This window comes from Triticum aestivum, chromosome 6B (genome assembly GCF_018294505.1).
Source record: "Triticum aestivum cultivar Chinese Spring chromosome 6B, IWGSC CS RefSeq v2.1, whole genome shotgun sequence".
NCBI lineage: Eukaryota > Viridiplantae > Streptophyta > Magnoliopsida > Poales > Poaceae > Triticum > Triticum aestivum.
This window is the reverse complement of record NC_057810.1, coordinates 491,509,258-491,528,698: the sequence shown is the minus strand read 5'-3', so window position 1 is coordinate 491,528,698 and position 19,441 is coordinate 491,509,258. Positions and strand designations below refer to the sequence as shown.

The window sequence follows — 19,441 nt, the reverse complement described above, 5'->3', positions numbered from 1 at the left end:
GGAAGGCAAGCTTGGCGATACGGATATGTAGATCTCCTACCATTGTAACCGACTCTGTGTAACCCTAGCCCTCTCCGGTGTCTATATAAACCGGATGGCTTTAGTACATAGGACGAACAACAATCATACCATAGTCTAGCTTCTAGGGTTTAGCCTCCTTGATCTCGTGGTAGATCTACTCTTGTAACCCACATCATCAATACTAATCAAGCAGGACGTAGGGTTTTACCTCCATCAAGAGGGCCCGAACCTGGGTAAAAACATCGTGTCCCTCGTCTCCTGTTACCATCCGCCTAGACGCACAGTTCAGGACCCCCTACCCGAGATCCGCCGGTTTTGACACCGACAGGCTGTTTAGATAAAGATGCAATAAAGTAAGTATTAGTAGAGAGCTTTTTGTTACGAGAAAGTTATTTCTCCAAGGCAATCGATAACTAGACCGGTAATCACTATTGCAATTCTATTTGAGGGAGAGGCATAAGCTAACATACTTTCTCTTCTTGGATCATATGCACTTATGATTGGAACTCTAGCAAGCATCCGCAACTAATAAAGATTCATTAAGGTAAAACCCAACCATAGCATTAAAGCATCAAGTCCCCTTTATCCCATACGCAACAATCCCCTTACTCGGGTTTGTGTTTCAGTCACTCACGCAACCCACTATAAGCGAATCATGAACGCATTGCAACACCCTATAGGGGGGATCCCTCACACTTGCGCAACACGGAGAGCACCATAGGACAGCACCAATAATAAAACATGCAACTCAAACCAATCACGATCATCAATTAACCCATAGGACAAAACGGATCTACTCAAACATCATAAGATAGCCATACATCATTGGGAGATAATATATAGCGTTGAGCATCATGTTTAAGTAGAGATTACAACGGGTAAGAGAGGGGTTACACCGCTGCATAGAGCGGGGAGGAGTTGGTGATGAAGGCGGTGAAGTTGTTGGTGAAGATCACGGTGATGATGACGGCCCCCGGCAGCGTTCCGGCGCCACCGGAAGCAAGAGGGAGAGAGCCCCCCTTCTTCTTCTTCTTCCTTGACCTCCTCCCTAGATGGGAGAAGGGTTTCCCCTCTAGTTCTTGGCTCCCATGGCGTGGGAGGGGCGAGAGCCCCTCCGAGATTGGATCTATCTCTCTGTCTCTCTCTGTTTCTGCGTTCTCCGATCCTTCCCCTTCACCGTTTCTTTTATATCCCGAGATCCGTAACTCCGATTGGGGTGAATCTTTAGGCCAGATTTTTCTCATAAAATTAGCTTTCTTGCGGCAAAAGAAGAGCGTCAACCACCTTACGGGTGGTCCACGAGGGTGCCAGGAGCGCCCAGGGGGGAGGTCTCGCCCCCCTGTCTCGTGTCCACCTCGGGCACTGTTTCGCGTTGATTCTTCCTCCGGAAAATCCCAAATATTCCAAAATAATTCTCCATCCGTTTTTATCCCTTTTGGATTCCGTTTGATATTGGGTTTCTACGAAACATAAAACATGCAACAAATAGGAACTGGCACTGGGCACTGGATCAATATGTTAGTCCCAAAAATAGTATAAAAAGTTGCCAAAACTATATGAAAGTTGAATAATATTGGCATGGAACAATCAAAAATTATAGATACAACGGAGACATATCAGCGGTCAACGCCGGATTCAGCGGCTCTAAGTCCGGTTAGCGGAAAAAGCCATTAAAGAGAAACATCCCGGGCCCGTCCAGTTTGGACCGCATACTCGATCGTCCATGTCAAATCCACGGCACTCCTGATAACAATGCCAAACACACCAACAGAGAATGTTGGGTTTTTAAACAGGCCGGCAAGTTAAACGCCGAGAACAAGGAAAGAGGGTCGCAAAGCGAGGACGATGACGATGAACCCCGACCACCGAACACAGGGGGACAGAAGAAGTCCCCCCCCCCAAGTTAAAATGGTAAACATGATATACGCCACCCATATCCCCAAGAGGGAGCGCAAGCGTGCACTTAAGGACGTCTATGCGATGGAGCCAGTCGCACCAAAGCTCAACCCATGGTCGTCCTGTCCGATCACTTTTGATCGCTTGGACCATCCGACCAGTATCCGTCACGGCGGCTCGGCTACACTGGTCCTCGACCCAATTATTGATGGATTCCACCTAACGCGGGTCCTCATGGATGGTGGCAGTAGCCTGAACCTGCTTTATCAGGATACAGTACGCAAAATGGGTATTGATCCCTCAAGGATCAAGCTCACAAAAACCACCTTTAAAGGTGTCATACCAGGTGTAGAGGCCTGCTGTACGGGCTCAATCACACTGGAAGTGGTCTTTGGATCCCCAGATAATTTCTGAAGCGAAGAGTTGATCTTCGACATCATCCCCTTCCACAGTGGCTATCACGCACTTCTCGGACGAACCGCATTCGCTTGATTCAATGTGGTGCCGCACTATGCCTACCTCAAGCTCAAGATGGCCGGACCACGCGGTGTCATAACGGTCAACGGAGACACGGAATGCTCCCTCCGTATGGAGGAGCACACCGCTGCCCTTGCAGCAGAAGCACAGAGCAGCCTTTTTAGGCAGAACCTCAATGCCGCAGTAAAACTCCAGGACACCGTCAAGCGAGTCCGAACTACTCAGCAGCAGAACGGTCCAGCTCGTCCAGAGCTTGACTAGAAATTCAGCCTCCGTCCCAGTCCCAATCAAGCGGCAACATTTGTGCCGCACGTACATAACTACGCACTCAAAATACCATGGGCGTGGACGGAGGAATAGCTAGACCGCGGTCTATAATACGGCTCAACCGCCCCTGAATCCGCAAACTTTCCCTTTTTCCTTTTCTTTTCTCCAGGTTTTTCTCCTTCCGAGGCTTTCTCCAATAACCTAATCATCAGACCTATCAAGGGACGGATACGCCAAGAAGGAAAGGAGCTCCGATGTACAAGGGAACCCCTAGGTGGTCTCTGCTAACGATCGTTATACCTGTTTTAAAAACCCACACGCAGCTCGCCCTTGGTCATGACATGTCAAATGGCCTTATTTGCTTATCGCATTACTTGTACAAGTACGCCTTGACGTATTAATCAAATTACTATGGAAAATAATTTGTAGCTCAATATTCGTAGCATCAGCTTATTACTTAAATTTTCCCTTGTCTTTATATTTTTGTCAATTGCACCCGTACACTCTAGTACGCCTTACTTCGCCAGGGGCTTCATCATACCCCATAACACGGCAATAACGTCCGAACACTTTTATAGTACAGTTCGGCACCCCGAACTTATAGCATTATATGCATCGGCTCCGAATCATGTCTTTGGTCAATATTGCGTTGACCGGCTCCTGTGCTTACTACCTTACATTCCGCTATATCGGCTAGGGTAGTAAAGGGAGAACTACTGCGACTGTGTCCCGGTTCTTCCCGATGAGCACCTCAGTATAGAAAGCCGAAAACTGACTGTCATGATGCAGCAAGAGCTGGTCAGCTGTTCGGGAGGTTTCAAATCCATAGAGATTTTTTCCGCATTATGCGAGGAATCGGTTTTTATCCGATCAGGTGTTTACAGCATCCCAAGTCCAAACTTCCGAACACTAGGGGCTGCGCCTAAATTTTTGTTGTCAATCTCCTATGGCTAAGTGAGGGTAATAAAGCCATATAGTCCGATTGCCTTGTTCGTTGTGCTAAACACCTCCTTTAAGGACCAAAATTTGGAGTAAAGAGTGTTTGGATTTATCCCGAACACCTCAGTACTACCTACGTGGGGGCAGAAGCCGACGACTGGCCAATTCTCAGATTTCATAAACGGCCGCACAAGAGGTAAAATTTTCAAGTAACAGACACTATATTACATAACAGATCTGTTTCATATTACAAGACAGGATAACATAAGTGCGTTCATGGGAATATGATAACCTTAGCACATTGCTCCGCCACAAGGCGGGATCCCTCCAGGACACTGTCAAAATACAGTTGGGGTGTGCGATGCTCCTTGCCCGCGGGCGGTCCCTTGGTATCAGCTTCGTGGCATCCATCTTCGCCCAATGCATCTTGGCGCGAGCGAAGGCCATCCGCGCGCCTTCGATGCAGACCGACCGCTTGATGGCTTCAAGCCGAGGGTAGGCGCTGACAAGCCGCTTCATGAGTCCGAAGTAGCTGTTGGGTATAGCTTCGACAGGCCACATCCGGATTCTCAAATCCTTCATGGCAAGTTCGGCCAGCTTGTGCAGCTCGACCAGCTGCTTCAGCTGATCACTAAAGGCTACCGGATATTCTGGCGCAAGGAATTGCGACCAGAACAACTTATCCGTTGAGCTCCCTTCTTCGGCTCGGAAAAATTCCGCAGCATCAGGAACACTGCGCGGCAGATCCGCAAACGCCCCTAGAGAACTCCGAAGCTGGGTTAGTAAGAAATACTTCTTCTTTATATGCTTGCTTTGCATACTAAAAGCCTTACCCGCCGTGATCTTCTTGGCCGCCTGGATTTCCCGGAGGACGCCCTGGGCTTCGGCTCGGGCATCGGTTGTGCCCTAGCAGGCCTTCGCGCGGGCCTTCGCAAGTTCAGACTCTTGCTCCTCAAAATCGCGCTCCAAGGATTCGCACTTCTTGACGGCGTCCTGGAGCTCATGCTAGACCTCATTGACCCGGGCTTCAAGCTTTTCGCGTTCAGCCCGCTCCTTGGCCGCTTTGTCCTCGGCCTTGGTCAGCGCCCGCTTGAGGGCCTCTACTTCGGTCGTTGCCCCTAATAAAGTTCATGACACTTTAGTCAGCACGAATCACTCATCATTCCTCAATACATACAAGGTTATTGCATACCTTGACTGTCCTCTAGCTGCTTCTTAACACGGTCGAGCTCTTCCTCAGCCTGCTTCAGACTCTGCTTCAGTCCGGAGACTTCCGCAGTATGAGCGGGCGCAGCTAGCAGCGACGCCTGCTTGTTCACATAGACATTTTAGATTAGACTCCTACGAAAATTATTTGATCCTCTATTTGGCTTTTCTTTCCGAACACCAGACAGAGCATCAGGGGCTACTATATATACTGTGACATTCTTTTCATACAATTACATTACTTACCTCAAAGCCTGTTAGAAGGCTAGTGCACACTTCGGTCAATCTTCTTTTCGCGGATTGGATCCTCTCAACCACCGTCCCATAAGGGTACGGTGTACTCCTACAATGGAAGCGCCTTGCAGCGCTTCCAGCAAACTATCCGGTGCCTCTGGATGGACAGAGGCCACCGGTGGAATAGGTGCACCACCTCCTCTTGGAAGGGGAGGCTGGCCTGGTTCCGGAGCCGCATGTGTCTTAGAAACTATATTCGGCTAAGGACCAATTTGAATATGGCCCCCACCGTCATTTTCCATGGGGGCTCGCTCCCCCATGTGTCCTACCGCGAGGCTTCACCCTCCGGCGCCTCCCTGACGACCTTCGGATTCTCTCCCGGGCCAGGGATCCTTCGGGGCGATGCCTCGGCGCCATCCAGGTCTCGGGGAGAGGTGGCCGATGGAAGGGTCCCACTGTCCATTGCTGCCGGATCCAGCGAAACCTTTGAGGATAAGGACTGCTCGACATTGGACCGAGCCAGACTGCAAATGCATAAATCAGCACATTAAAACAATAAAATAAATGAGGCCGGATACATAAACGTGTCCGGATAATCACGATTTGGCCAGGGGCTTCTCCCTGGGTTCCTACTCCCAGCTACTGTCGGTGACCGCTGCGGAGCTGTCCGGAAGGGAAGCTTTCCCCTTCTTGGATGCCTTGGCCTCGAGATGCGAGGGGGCCACCCTCTTCTTTCTCCCCCTGTAGGGGAGGGGGGAGTGGATCTCTTCTTCTTCCTCCTCCTCCTCCTCGTCTTCGGCGGAGAAGTGAGCCTCGACGTCTTCGGACGTTACGTCCGAAGTGCCCTTGCGGCGGAGACCGCCTCTGATCCCCTTGGCCTTCTTCTTGGCCTACTTCTCCGGCACTTCATAAGGCGATGGAAACAACATCTTCGTCAGAAGTGGGGTTTCTGGGCCTTCGGGCAGCGGAGCCGGACATTTAATCTGCTTCGCTATCTCTGCCCAGTCATGAGAAAAATTGATAACGAAGCTTAGATGCTTTCTTTGAATATGCGGGTAAAGGGTACACCTTGAAAACGTGAAAGAACATACCGGATTAGCAGGGTGAGTCAAGTCATGTCCACGGTCCTCGTCCATGGGCGGTGGCGTCTCGCCGGCCTTGAAGAGCACCTTCCAGATGTCTTCGTGCGTTGTGCCGAAGAGCTCCAACAGCGTCTAGTGCTTGGCTGGATCAAACTCCCATAGATAGCAAGTCTGGCGTTGGCACGGAAGGATCCGGCGAACGAGCATAACCTGAATCACATTGACGAGCTTTATTCTCTTGTTAATCATGCTCTGGACGCGCATTTGGAGCGCTGTCAGCTCGTCCGAGGAGCCCCAGGCCAGGCCCTTCTCTTGCCAGGAGGTGAGCCGCATCGGGACTCCGGATCAGAATGTGGGGACCGCCGCCCATTTGGTGCCACGCAGCTCGGTGATGTAGAACCACCCCGACTGCCACCCTTTGACGGTCTCCACAAAGGAGCCTTCGGGCCAGGTGACATTGGGCATCTTGCCCACCATGGCGCCTCCGCACTCTGCTTGTTGACCGCTCACCACCTTCGGCTTCACATTAAAGGTCTTCAGCCATAGGCCGAAGTGAGGTGAGATGCGGAGGAAGGCCTCGCATACGACAATAAATGCTGAGATGTTGAGGATAGAGTTGGGGGCCAGATCATGGAAGTCCAACCCATAATAGAACATCAGTCCGCGGACGAATGGGTGGAGGGGAATCCCAGCACGCGGACGAAGTGTGAGACAAACACTACCTCTCCTGGGGCTCTGGGGTGGGGACGATCTGTCCCTTGGCCGGAAGTCGATGGGCGATTTCCTTGGCTAGGTACCCGGCCTCCCGGAGCTTCTTGATGTCCTTCTCCTTGATGGAGGAGTCCATCCACTTGCCTCCTGCTCTGGATCCAGACATGATGGGAGTGCCTTTTTGGGCGAGGAAGGCGAGAGCTTGGGCGCTGGAGCTCAAGAACGGATGGGCTGAGGAAGGAGAAGGCGTGGGTGAAAGGATGAATCCTTGTCCCTTTATAAAGGCACTAAAAGTCATGCGCCTCCCCACTCGCCTTAAAATTCGCCTATTCCCCAAGCACCGTGCAGATGACACGGTTGGGTTACCCATGCTCGTATTGATGAGAATCCCGCAATAAGGAGACACGATCTCTGCTTTGACAAGACGTGTCAGTAGAAACCGCATCTCGAAACGTGGAACAGCAGATGAAAACGGTTCGAAATAATGACCGGGTAGATGTGATGTCATATTACCAAAAAAGTTGTCAGCAGATTAGACTCATGAAATATTATACTCTCTGTGGCTGTGTGTGATGCTTATGTTACAGGTCCGGATATATTCTACGCGTCCGAAGACTATTTTGGAGAAAAGAACTCGCCTTGCAATGCCGAAGACAATCTGCGTGCCGGACTCATCGTCATTGAATCCTGGTTCAGGGGCTACTGAGGGAGTCCTGGACTAAGGGGTCCTCGTGCGTCTGGCCTGTTAGCCATGGGCCGGACTGATGGGCTGTGAAGATACAAAGACCAAAGACTCCACCCGTATCCGGATGGGACTCTCCTTGGCGTGGAAGGCAAGCTTGGCGACTGAATATGAAGATTCCTTTCTCTGTAACCGACCCTATGTAACCCTAGATCCCTTCGGTGTCTATATAAACCGGAGGGCTTAGTCCGGATCGAGAGACACTCATAACCATAGTCATACAGGCTAGGCCTCTAGGGTTTAGCCATTACGATCTCGCGGTAGATCAACTCTTGTAATACTCATATTCATCAAGATCAATCAAGCAGGATAGGGTATTACCTCCATAGAGAGGGCCCGAACCTGGGTAAAACATTCTGTCCACCATCTCCTGTTACCATCGATCCTAGACGCATAGTTCGGGACCCCCTACCCGAGATCCGCCGTTTTTGACACCGACAACGGTGGCTATGGACTTTGATAGGTGTTCAAATTCTAAAAAAGGACCTCCAATGGCTTATGAAAAACATATGTGTAGGTCCACCATTTAGTGATTCATTGGAGCTTAAGAAAATGGTAGTAGACGCTGCCAAATGACAACATATTCGAGTGGTAGGGTAATAGCTAGATATGCTTGCTTGGCATGCCACCTGCATTTCCACTTGCATCAAATTTTTGTGTCACATATGCACACAGTTAATGCACTATATAAAATGACTATATTCTTACAACTGTGGAACCCACTAAGTAAGATGCCGGAGTCCTCAACACTTGCGGCGATGTGTAACAAGCTTCGTCATCATGCAAAGGCTCCCAGGGAGGAGATCAATCATCATGGAGAATGATCGATTTAAGTGGCAAGCTATGTCGTATGTTTGTCGTGTGTGTCAGCTATTGAGCCTTTGGCCTGAATGGGTCTGTATCAAACCTTATTCATGTCTTCATTGTTCCGATGAACCCGTGTTTTAAACGCTAAAAAGGGTTCAGTTCACTAAAGCCGGACAAGCGCCTATTTTTTAAAAACATATACACACGCGTGAGCCTACTCGATATATAAAATCGATGTAGGATTGTGTACATCAATCAATGGATTGACAAACCAACGCAGTGCAATTCCAATGTTTTTTGGATGTATGTCGTACTACCTCCGTCTCGGTGAATAAGTCATTCGCGTAGTTCTAGGTCAATGATTTAACTATCTAAATATGTATTATATGTGACAAAATATATATATTTAGAAACTACATTCGTGTAGAAATCTAGTGATATACTTTTCATGACATATAACACATATTTAATTGCTCAAATCGATGACCTAGAACTATGCGAATGACTTATTCACCTAGACGGAGGTAGTACCTAAGATCACTTTTTTGTCTGGGTTGTTGACTCAATGGTAGAGTGCCCTGCTATTAAGTACGACAATTTGATATCTTTGGTTTGTATTTGCTTTTGCCAATTCGATCTAGTCGTGTGCTTTGCTTATGTGCTTGCCTTTGCGTACCTGTGGAAATTCTGACTATATCCATATGTGTGTTTTCACCAAGTTGTCTTGGGCTACTGTTATTTATTTATTTTTTAAATAGGGCTACTGTTCATTTTGGCACATACAGCATGTAGAAAATCAAGTATGAACGCATATGAACCCTGGACCTGCGCTCTTGTAATACTTTAATTTTAGAATATGATGTCAATATGAAGAAGCCATTTACCGCCGTTCAACAGCTCAATTATGAGATCTTAAGAGCATTTTGGTTGGAGAAACCGACGTCGCAAATAAGCAACTGATCGGTTTATCCATGTCACCTTTTGACAATTTCAGCTAACTGTGTTTTTTGCTTTCACGTTTTATGATGTGTGAAATATATTACAAGCAGAGCAAATCCCATTCTTTTCCACAATAAATTGACTCGCATAGATATCTTTGTCCTGAATCATGCTGATCTGATTTGTTGTCAAAAAGTAACATAGCGCATGGATCTTTCATCGATCACAGTATCCAACAGATAACAGATTGCCCACCAACTCTTCCCTCTTTTGCTCTTCTCAACGGCTAACTTCCCCAATTCGCAGTATACTGCATATAAACTACAGCCAAAAGACACAACTAAAGAAAAGGAAAATTGGATCCATATGGACGTCCGCATCCATCTTAATTTATCCACCGCCAAATATTTTTATGTCTACTGTTACAAAAGTTACAATGCATTAGTCTCCCGGTGATGTGCGATCCACTAAGCACTTTATATATAGAAAAAAAAAGAGGAAGAAAAAGGTACGTGGCGCCTGCTTGCTCTCATAGTAAAACGAGCAATAAGCCAAGCGAATCAACGAGCGGACTTTATGTGCGAAAATGACCGTACGCAGCTAGCTAACATAATATCGAATCTGACGTAACTGGCGAGTACTATCTAGGTAGCGGCTATAATATCGCAGGCCAGCGCCCAGTGATACCACTATTATGGCACACGCATATATACCAGATAGAGGACGATGCCCCGCAACGGCCGGGGGTCCATGTATCCACTGCCGTACTCCGGATTAACTAGGTTTAGTAACTGGTATAGCACTGGAGCACGTACCAACCAGCTCACCGGTCATCATGTCTTAAGCCAATGCAATATACTCACTAGGGATCGTGGTAGCTCCACAGGCTCTCCCCCGCCCCCGGCGGGTCCGGCCACTCGTCGGAGGCGGTGGGGCTCAGCCTTGGCGGGCTCATCATCATGCCCGCCGCCATGTTGCGCAGCATCTGCGGCATCTCGAAGATCGCCTCCTCGTCCATGAAGTCCTCATTGCCCAGCTGATGGTGCGGCGTGCGGTCATCGGCGGCTTCTTCGCTTGTTATTGTGCCGTGATGTCTCTGCTGCTCCTCTGTCGCGGCAGTCGAAGCAGTGCCATCAGCCGCCTCGCCGCCGTGCGGCCTGTAAAGCTGGGCGGCCGCCGCGGCTGCGGCTGCGGCCGCGCGTATGTCCTCGGGGGAGGCAGACGCGGGGACCGGGCGCGAGGCGGTGGCGCCAGGGAAATTGAGCACGGCGTCGGAGCCGCGCAGCGCGCGGGCGGCCACGTCATAGGCCGCGGCAGCCATCTCGGCCGTCGGGTAAGTTCCGAGCCATATGCGGCGCGCCTTGCGCGGCTCGCGGATCTCCGAGACCCACTTGCCGTTTCTGCACCGGATGCCGCGGTAGAAGGGGTGCTTCCCAGTGGACCGCGGCGACGGCTCCCCGGAGCTCGTCGCCGTCAACGCCGTCGTTATCCCCACCGTATCGCCTAGGTGAACCGGCGGGGAATGGGGCGAGGCAGGAGCACCCGGGGAAAGTTCGGTCGCCGGTTCAGCAGCAGCTTGCACTTGCACCTGAGGGGGAGGAGCAGCAGACGAGGAGGTTGCCGAAGGGTGCTCAGCCATGTACCATTAGGGCACGCCCCTCACACATGCCAGAGCTGCAGTGCGCCTATGAAACTAGCTAATCTATATGGTGCACGCAGGTGTATGGCGGGAGGGTAAGCGGTTAAGTACCCAGGTGCTGCGGGAAGAGAGTACTCAAAGTCTGGAAGAGGAGAGCTAGGCTAGGTAGGTAGGTATAGGTGTGAAGAAACGCACGAGCAGAATTCGAAGCGTGAGATCCGGCATGAGGCCAGGAGGGCGGGAGGTATATATGGGTTGGTAAAGAAGCGGGGGAGAAGCGTGAGGTCCGCCATGGTGAAAAGCTGATCTCTCCATCGGAGAAGAGAGGAGAGGCGCGGCGCCGCGCGCATGCAGGTGCGGTGAGGAGGCAGCTAGCCAGACCGCGTTGTTTGAGCGGGAGAGTGTGTGTATGGCTTGCGATGAGCTGGCGCCTGGGGAGACTCCACCTAACTAATTAAGCATGCTGCTAGTATTAGTAGCAGCTGATCGGGATCGAGTTACCCCCTTGCCGGTGCTCCCTGCTTCGTCTTACCTTCGCGGGGCCGAAACGGGCAGAAATGGCCACGTCGCTGTCCTTTGATGGCCCGGCTTTTGTGGGGCTTAATTGGGAAATTAAGATCGGACCGCTCAGTGTGATTGCTGATAATTTCTCTAGGGGCTAGCGAAAGATACGGCCGGGCCTGGGCCAGCGGGGCAGCTCTCCGTGACTATTAGGCTGGTTACAATGAGTAAGAACATAAGCTAGTAACTTACACACTTCCCTAGATTATGTTACTACCTCCATAATGGATAGGAACATCTATGTAGTGTCATGCAACGATGTATTTATTAGGTTATAGACTCATTGTTTCTTGGAGTGTGTGATTGCTGATAATTTCTCTTTTTTTTTTTGCGGGGGCTGCTGATAATTTCTCCAGGGGCTAGCGAAAGATACGGCCGGGCCTGGGCCAGCGGGGCAGCTCTCCGTGACTGTGACTGACAGGTGGTGGCCTCCGGATGCCTGCCAGGTGGGGGCTTTTGATTAGCTCGCTTTTCTTGTCTGCCTTTTTGGTCATTTGGCCGCTAGCTTCTCGCAAACACGTCGTGGCCGCAGCTAAGCTACGTACTACTCCTGCTACGTTTCGGCACGGCATATTTCGGCGCCTGTGGCCATTTCAGACCAGGAGTTGACGAATATCCTGCCGATTGTGTTGGACTAGGCGGGGCGACACATGCATGCACCTAGGGTTGGTGCAGTGCGCATATAGTTTTTCCTTCTTTTTGTACAAATCGAGCTATATGTTCTGTAAAGTCATAAACTAACTCAGCAGTCCATCCATATTATATGCATCCAACTCTTTTCTTCTTTAGGGGTATGCATCCTAACTTTAGTTGTACCCCTTTTTCGGTTGAATAAATAGTTCGATCGATACTTGTACGGTTTCCCAAATTAGAAGTCAAATAAAATACTCTGTTCGCAAATGATAATGCTACAAAGCTACTATTATATGCAATCCATAAGCTAAGCTAGAGATCCATGCTCTATTCGCCCGCCGAAAGCAAGGGTGTATGTCAATGGGGAGGTGTACCATCCAATAGGCAGCATATGCACCTTTTGAAAAAAAAAATTGACCACGTCTATGTTTTGAAATAAGATAGATATACACGGCCAGCCAGAACTCTCATGAGATGAGCGGTTTGGTCGGAACCAAAGTTTCTATAATTCCGCAAAAACAAAGGACGCAGAGTTTCTATGCTCGAGCACACATGTGCTGGGCGGCTGGGCATGGCATCATGATGTGGAGCACTAAAATTCTTGTGCCAGTCCTTTGTGCATTCTTAACAGAGGAAATTTACATATACGTATCCTCGCAATTTTTTTTTACATATACTACACAGTGACTCCTGTGCGGTGGGCCAGGTCAGTGACGCAGGCGCGAGCGCTGTCGATGGTTAGAAGTCGGTCTGTGGCTCATGAGATCTCATGTCTTTGCCTATCCGTTGATCGGAAAACATGCTTTCCGTTCACTACAGGTATGGGTTGTCTCCTACCTCGGGCGTCTGGATCTTTCCATTGGCGATAACGGTGACCTCGACGGCACACCTCCTATACGAGCAAGATGGAGTTCCTCGTGAAACTTGAGCTATTTTTAAATCGTGCATTAGATTTGTGGTAGCACTCGCAAAGATCTATGTCATGTTCCTGGATTTATGTAAGCAGAACCATTGTGCTGGAAGAGGTTAATGACACTGGCATTCCCATAGAGCCACTGTGACGAGGACATCAAAATCATTGTTACACCCACAGCCCCTGCTGCTATACATACTGAACCAATTACTAGAGCTCGCGCAGGCCAATTGAATTACCAGGTACTTTCGTTTCTTAGTGACAATTCTAATATTCGTGAGAATATGCTGCTACCTAAATTGGATACATTTGTGTTGATTACTAATGAAGGGCCTAGCATGGACAAGAGGGATAAACACTGGAGCAGGATCAAGCATGGAGATGAAGGCGCGCGCGAAATTGCATGGGCCTGGCCCAAAAAATAAGGTTGCCCAGCACCTAAAATAATCTCTGGACGAAATTTATGAATGGACATCTTGTATATGTTGTCCATCTCCTTGTAGGTCATCACGGAGGCTTCAAAGTGCTCAAATATGCACTAGAAACACCATTTTGGATCCTTTCGCACGCGCCTTCATCTCCATGCTTGATCCTGCTCCAGTGTTCGTCCCTCTTGTCCAAGCTAGGCCCTTCATTAGTAACACAAATATATCCAATTTAGGCAGCATCATATTCTCATGAACATTAGAATCGTCACTCAGAAATGAAAGTACCTGGTAATTCAATTGGCGTGCGCGAGCTAGGGCATGCACATGTGATGAGTTGCCTCCTTGTCTACACACCAAGTGTGCATGTTGCTCTGCCTAATGGAGCCAAATGATGTGCTTTCTGGATCTCATTTGGCTCCATTACGCAGTGCAATAGGCGAGTTGTTGTTGCCCGAAAAGAGCAATGAGCGCTGACTTTATCGTGGCAACACGACAAGATATGGCTAAGGGATCCTCCTTCGAGACCGACACCAAGACTGGCCTCTCATGGATGCTAAGCATCAAGGCCACGGTGAGTTATTCAGATATGACAATGGAGTGGGTTGGGGGGGGGGATGAAAGAGAATGAGCTAACTGGTCATGGAGGCGGTCATCTATTTGGCCATGTCAACGTGGAGGGATGTGGAGGCTGTGAGGATAGAGAATGAGCTGTTTGGTCATGGCGAGGGTCTTCTTATAGTCGTTGGTGGCGGTCGCCTGGCGGGAAAAAGTGGCGGCAAAATTTGGCGGGCGGTGGGGAAAAGTGGCTTCAATGGCCGATGGCGGTTGGCACACGTCAGCCGCCATTAATCGACACGCTACAACACTGAAATGTGGCGTCTGCCTTCGTAAGGTGACAAGACGAGCCGCGGACCGGTAGACTCTGCTAGACATCCTATAAGTACATAAGTACCAGCATTTTGATCGATAACTTATGCATGTCGTACTGGCAATGCAGTATGTACTGTGTAATCGACTTTCTGCATTTGAGCCACAGGAAGCCCACATTTTTTATGCCCGTTAACTTAGATAGTGTAGGGGTTCGCCAAAATTTTTAGGAACACTATCAGAAAGGAGATTGACTACTTTCAGAATATATATATATATATACTTGACATTGCCCTGCTTCATTTTCTATTACACTATGAATCGTCCCGGAAAATGGGCACGCCTAGTGACGCCCAAAAGTGTTGCCGGTAATTAGGCCAAAACGTTACCAAAGTTGCCTTGGGCACTGCCACGGAAGGAAAACACCTCATGACGGTGGACAGTCGCAGAAAATGATTTTAGGCGACGTTTTCTGTTTCGTCGCCAGGTTTTTTGTCACTGAATAGAGCAAATTTTATAGTGTGCATGAAAAGAAAAAGGAAAAAAACGAACCCGGAGCATCTAGAAGTTTTCCAAAATTGGCACAAGCAGAAGATTTCATGGCCTGACCAGCCCAATAGAGGAAACACCTGAGCGCTGCGCAGGAATGACAAATCGGACTTCCTATTCCGCGTTGAAGGCGCGAGCTATATCTCGCTTTAAGCGAGACGATATGTTACTCTCGCTGAACGAATTTTGCTGTCGCCTAAGAATCGGGCCGGCCCATCGTGCGTACATATAAAGGAAAAAGAAACTAAAAAGGGGGGACGATGCGGGATCGATCGCTGGTCTTCGAGGAGATCGCGAACTTAGCTAACCGCTCCATCCGCTTGTAGGTATGGGTTAGAAGTTGGATCGCGGCCAACTATAGGCCACTGAGCCGGTCTTCTCTATTTTTTATTTCTTTTTTTGTTTTCTTTTGTTTCATTTCTTTTTTTTTCTCTGATTTTTTCATTCTTTTCTTTTTTCCTTCTATACACTTTTGGTTTCATTTTTTGGCTTTTCTTTGTTTCTTTTTGTTTTTTATTCTACATTCTTATATACATGATCAATAGTTTTTCAAATACTTGTTCAACATTATTTTTTCTTCCCTGATTTGTTTTTGATTCTACATTCTTATATACTTGTTCAACATTTTTCAAATACTTGTTCAACATTTTTTGTATACATGATCAAGATTTTTTTAAATAAGTGTTCACTATTTTTCAGTTACTTATTCAACATTTTTATATACATGATCAAAAAAATTTCAAATAGTTGCTTAACATTTTTAAAATACTTATTCAAAAAAATTTAAATACTTGTTCAACATTTTTTTGAAACTTTTTTCAAGAGTGTTTTTTGTCATATATATACTCAAAATATTTTAACGTATAAGCAAAAGTAAAACAAAAAACAAAAAACACTGGAAAAAGAGGTTGTGGCCTCCCACACTCGTGGGCCGGCCCAGCTTGCTCACCCCTTCAGCGAGTCCGAAGCCGGACTCGCTGAAGGCGAGACATAAGATGCCCAGCGCCGTGGAAGGCAACCGGCGCATGCTACAACATCTACTGGCCCGGGCCACGGCGCATAGTGCAACGCAGGGCAAAAAAAACCTAAATTTTAGCTCCCCTATCAGGATTCGTGAACCGAACTCACGCCATGGCATTCTATCAGCGACAGGCTAACCTCTAGACTAACTAAGTGCTAGTAACTATTAACAACGCAAAACTTTTAAAAACAATAGAAGACATGGACGCTATGTATTGCACATTACACTGTATCATTTCAATTTATGAATCATTTGAAAACATTTTAGAAAACAAGTTTTTTTGAAGTATGAACCAAATTTGATAGTTCACAGATTTCAAACAAAGTTGAAGAAACATGCAAAAAAGGTTCACCTATTCAAAAAACAGTTCAACAAATTGAAAAAAGTTCATGTATTCAAAAAAAGTTCATTTTAAAAAAATTCAAATATTTTGAAGAAAGTTCACAAATTGGAAAAGGATCATCTATTTTTAAAACAAGATGTATTGATTTTTAAAAGTTCATCTATTTGTAAACAAAAGTGCGTCGATTTTGAAAATAAGTTTAATAGTTTTATGAAAAAAATTTAAAAAAGTTTATTGATTTTAGAAAAATCAATTTTTTTAAAAAAGATCATCGATTCTAGAAAAACTTCATTGATTCTGACAAAAGTTCACCAAAACTGAAAAAATTCACTTCTTTTGAAGAAGTCATCGTATTTGCAAAGTTTATAGGATTCGAGAAAAAGTTCATCGACTTGGAAAAAAATTTGAATGAATTTGAAGAAAGTTCATCGAATTTCTAAAAAATGTGCATCAAAATTGGAAAAAAATTCTTATATTTTGAACAAAAAAGATGATGAAAGAATAGAAACATAAGAAATAAAAAAAAATCTGTCCAAAAAAATCACAACGGAAAAATCGAGTCTGAGTCTCCCTCTCGCAACATTTTTGCGTACTTAAACAGAAAAGTAAATTGAAATGGGTCGGCCCAGCGTGGGGAGGGGTGTGCGCCTGTTTGCCATTTAACCTAAAATCGGCGCTTGAAGCACTACATAGGAGACTCCATAACAAATGGTACAACGCTGTAAGGGAGCTCCTATTCCCCCGCGTAAGGCGACAAGAGCGGGTTCTCCTATTGGTTTCCTAGGTCCAGCGTGAGTGACCTAGCGTGCACCCCCTCGACCGCGCTATCCAGTGATTGGGCTAGCCCATTTAGGGTTTCTTATTCATCAACCATTTTTTTCATTTCACCTTTGTTTGTTTTTTTATTTTTTTGTTCTTTTTTCTTTTGCTTTATTTTTTTTGTTTATTTTTTTTTCTATTTTTCAATGTTCATTCATGATTTTCTATTCTTTTCTTAATTTTTTGTTTTCAGTTTTTCAAAAAACTTTCAAATTGGTGAAAAATTTAATGAAATCATGAACGTTTTTAAAATGTGTGAACAATTTTTAAAAATTCATGAACATAATACAAAATCTTGAATAGTTTCTGAATTCGTGAGTCATTCTACAAATTCTCAGAAAAATGAACTCACGAAGTTTTTTTCAAAATAATATAAAATCGCCAAACATTTTTTAAAACGCATGATATCTTTTCGAATTCATGAACTTTTTTTATATTTGTCAACAATTCATGAACATTATTTTAATTCTCGAAAGCTTGTTCAAATTTATGAACACTTTTTGAATATTTGAACATTTTTAAGTATCGTGAACATTTTATGAATATGCAAACATTTTTTTATAAAATTATGAGCATTTCTTGAGTTTATTTTTGACTTTTCAAACTTTTCAAAATTATGAATCGCTTTTAAAAATAGAATAGAAAAAAGGAAAAACAAAATGACACGCGTCAGGTGCATTACTAAATGGACTATCCCAGCCCCACGGGATGCCACGGCCTCATTTATTCCCACAATTTTTGGTTTATTTTTCTCTCCTTTTTAACTTTCATTAATACTTCCAAACATTCCATTTAAATATATTCAAAAACACTTCACATAAAAACATTTGAAAAGATTGTTAACCAAGCATTTAAAAAATATTAAATGTTTATAAAGAAAATGTTTCTTATGTAAACAAAAAATGTATAAAACTATATACAATATGCGTGGAAAAAGTTGGTTATTTAAAAATTGTTAATGAGCATTTGGAAAAAATGTTAAACAAGAATTTAAAATTTTCTAATCAAGCATTTGAAAAATGTTAAGTGTGTCTCAAAAAAATCTTGACCATGTATTAAAAAATGTCAAACTATTTGTAAGTGCATCAAGTGCCACCCCTTATTGGTTTTGGAGTATTGACGACAAACTTAGTTGTGGGACTAATATGTTTGTGAGATTCACAGGAGAACATAAGTATAAGTCCATATGGATTTGGTTTACCCATCAAAGATGACCCCTAAAAATATATGAAGACATTAAAAGATAATGGTGGTTCACGAAGATATTCATGTTGAAGATAATGGTACGCGAAGACTTTCGCTTGAAGACAATGAAGCGCGAAGACATAGTCTTTTGATAGTTTCATTTTCTTCTTTCATGAGTCATCTGAACCACCGAACTGTTAAGTGGGGGTCGAGGTAAACAAAGTCAGAAAACTGACATGATGCTCAACCTAAAATCCAATGTCTTCGAGTGAAGACACTGAGAGAAAACCTCTTCCAGAGTTGGTTCAGTCGGCTTTACTTGGAGCCAAAGTCAAGCTGACGCGTGTGTTTGAAATCCGACTGTTGGACACGTGTGAGTTGTCCACTGACCGTGGGTCATTTCGGACATATCATGTCGGGTTGCCTCCTAGCTATAAATGCCCACCCCCTCCACCATAAGTTGGTGGCTGCTCCAAGTTTGTGCACGGCTTTTGTCGTTTGGGAGCATCCCACCTCCGAAGCCTTTGAGAGAGAATCCTTGCGAGGAAAAGACCCAAAACACCCAGAGCCCAAAGTGTTTTGAGCATCACTGAAGTCTTTATGTTCTACGTGAACTTATGACTTGTTACACTTGAAGACTGTGATCTTCCAGTCGGTTAGCCATCGCCTTATGAGAATCTAAAAGTCATTGTTGATCGCTAATGAACAAAGCCTATGAAGGTTTGGAAGTCTAGCTTGAAGACTTATGTGAGTGATTGGGCGAGATCTGCGGGTCTTAGCTCAAGGGGAATAAGGTGAGGATGTCCTTTTGAGTTCAATCTTAGCCTCCCTAACCAGACGTACAGTTGTCACAACAACTGAAACTGGTCAAACAAATCATTTGTCTTCACCTGGCTACTGGTTCTATCACTTCACTCCTTTACTTACTGTTTAGTTTCGTGAAGCTCTTGCTTGCTCATTCGGTTCAAAGTCTTTGTGTGAAGACATTCCCTCTGATTACATCTTTGTCTTCACACTATCTTCCTAAACTGTTCTGTCCTACCTAGTTGCTATTTGTGTTTGTACATTACTTCTAGTGTTCATTGACTTTCTAGCATGCCTAGTGTAGTTTATCTTCCGCTACATCATGTTTAGTTACTATTTCGCTTCCGCGTCTTTGAAG

General features: G+C 45.9%; 1 protein-coding gene across 1 annotated transcript; it reads right to left on the bottom strand.

Moving 5' to 3' along the window:
* Positions 1-9,662: 9,662 nt before the first annotated feature.
* On the bottom strand, positions 9,663-11,391 carry LOC123137638 (ethylene-responsive transcription factor ERF027). Its single transcript, XM_044557458.1, has one exon. It carries the CDS (start codon positions 10,958-10,960, stop codon positions 10,184-10,186), a length of 777 nt encoding a protein of 258 aa, XP_044413393.1. The 5' UTR covers positions 10,961-11,391; the 3' UTR covers positions 9,663-10,183.
* Positions 11,392-19,441: the final 8,050 nt, after the last annotated feature.

Coding starts and splice junctions, on each gene's coding strand:
- LOC123137638 (XM_044557458.1), bottom strand. CDS start 10,960: ATGGCTGAGCACCCTTCGGCAACCTCCTCGTCTGCTGCTCCTCCCCCT.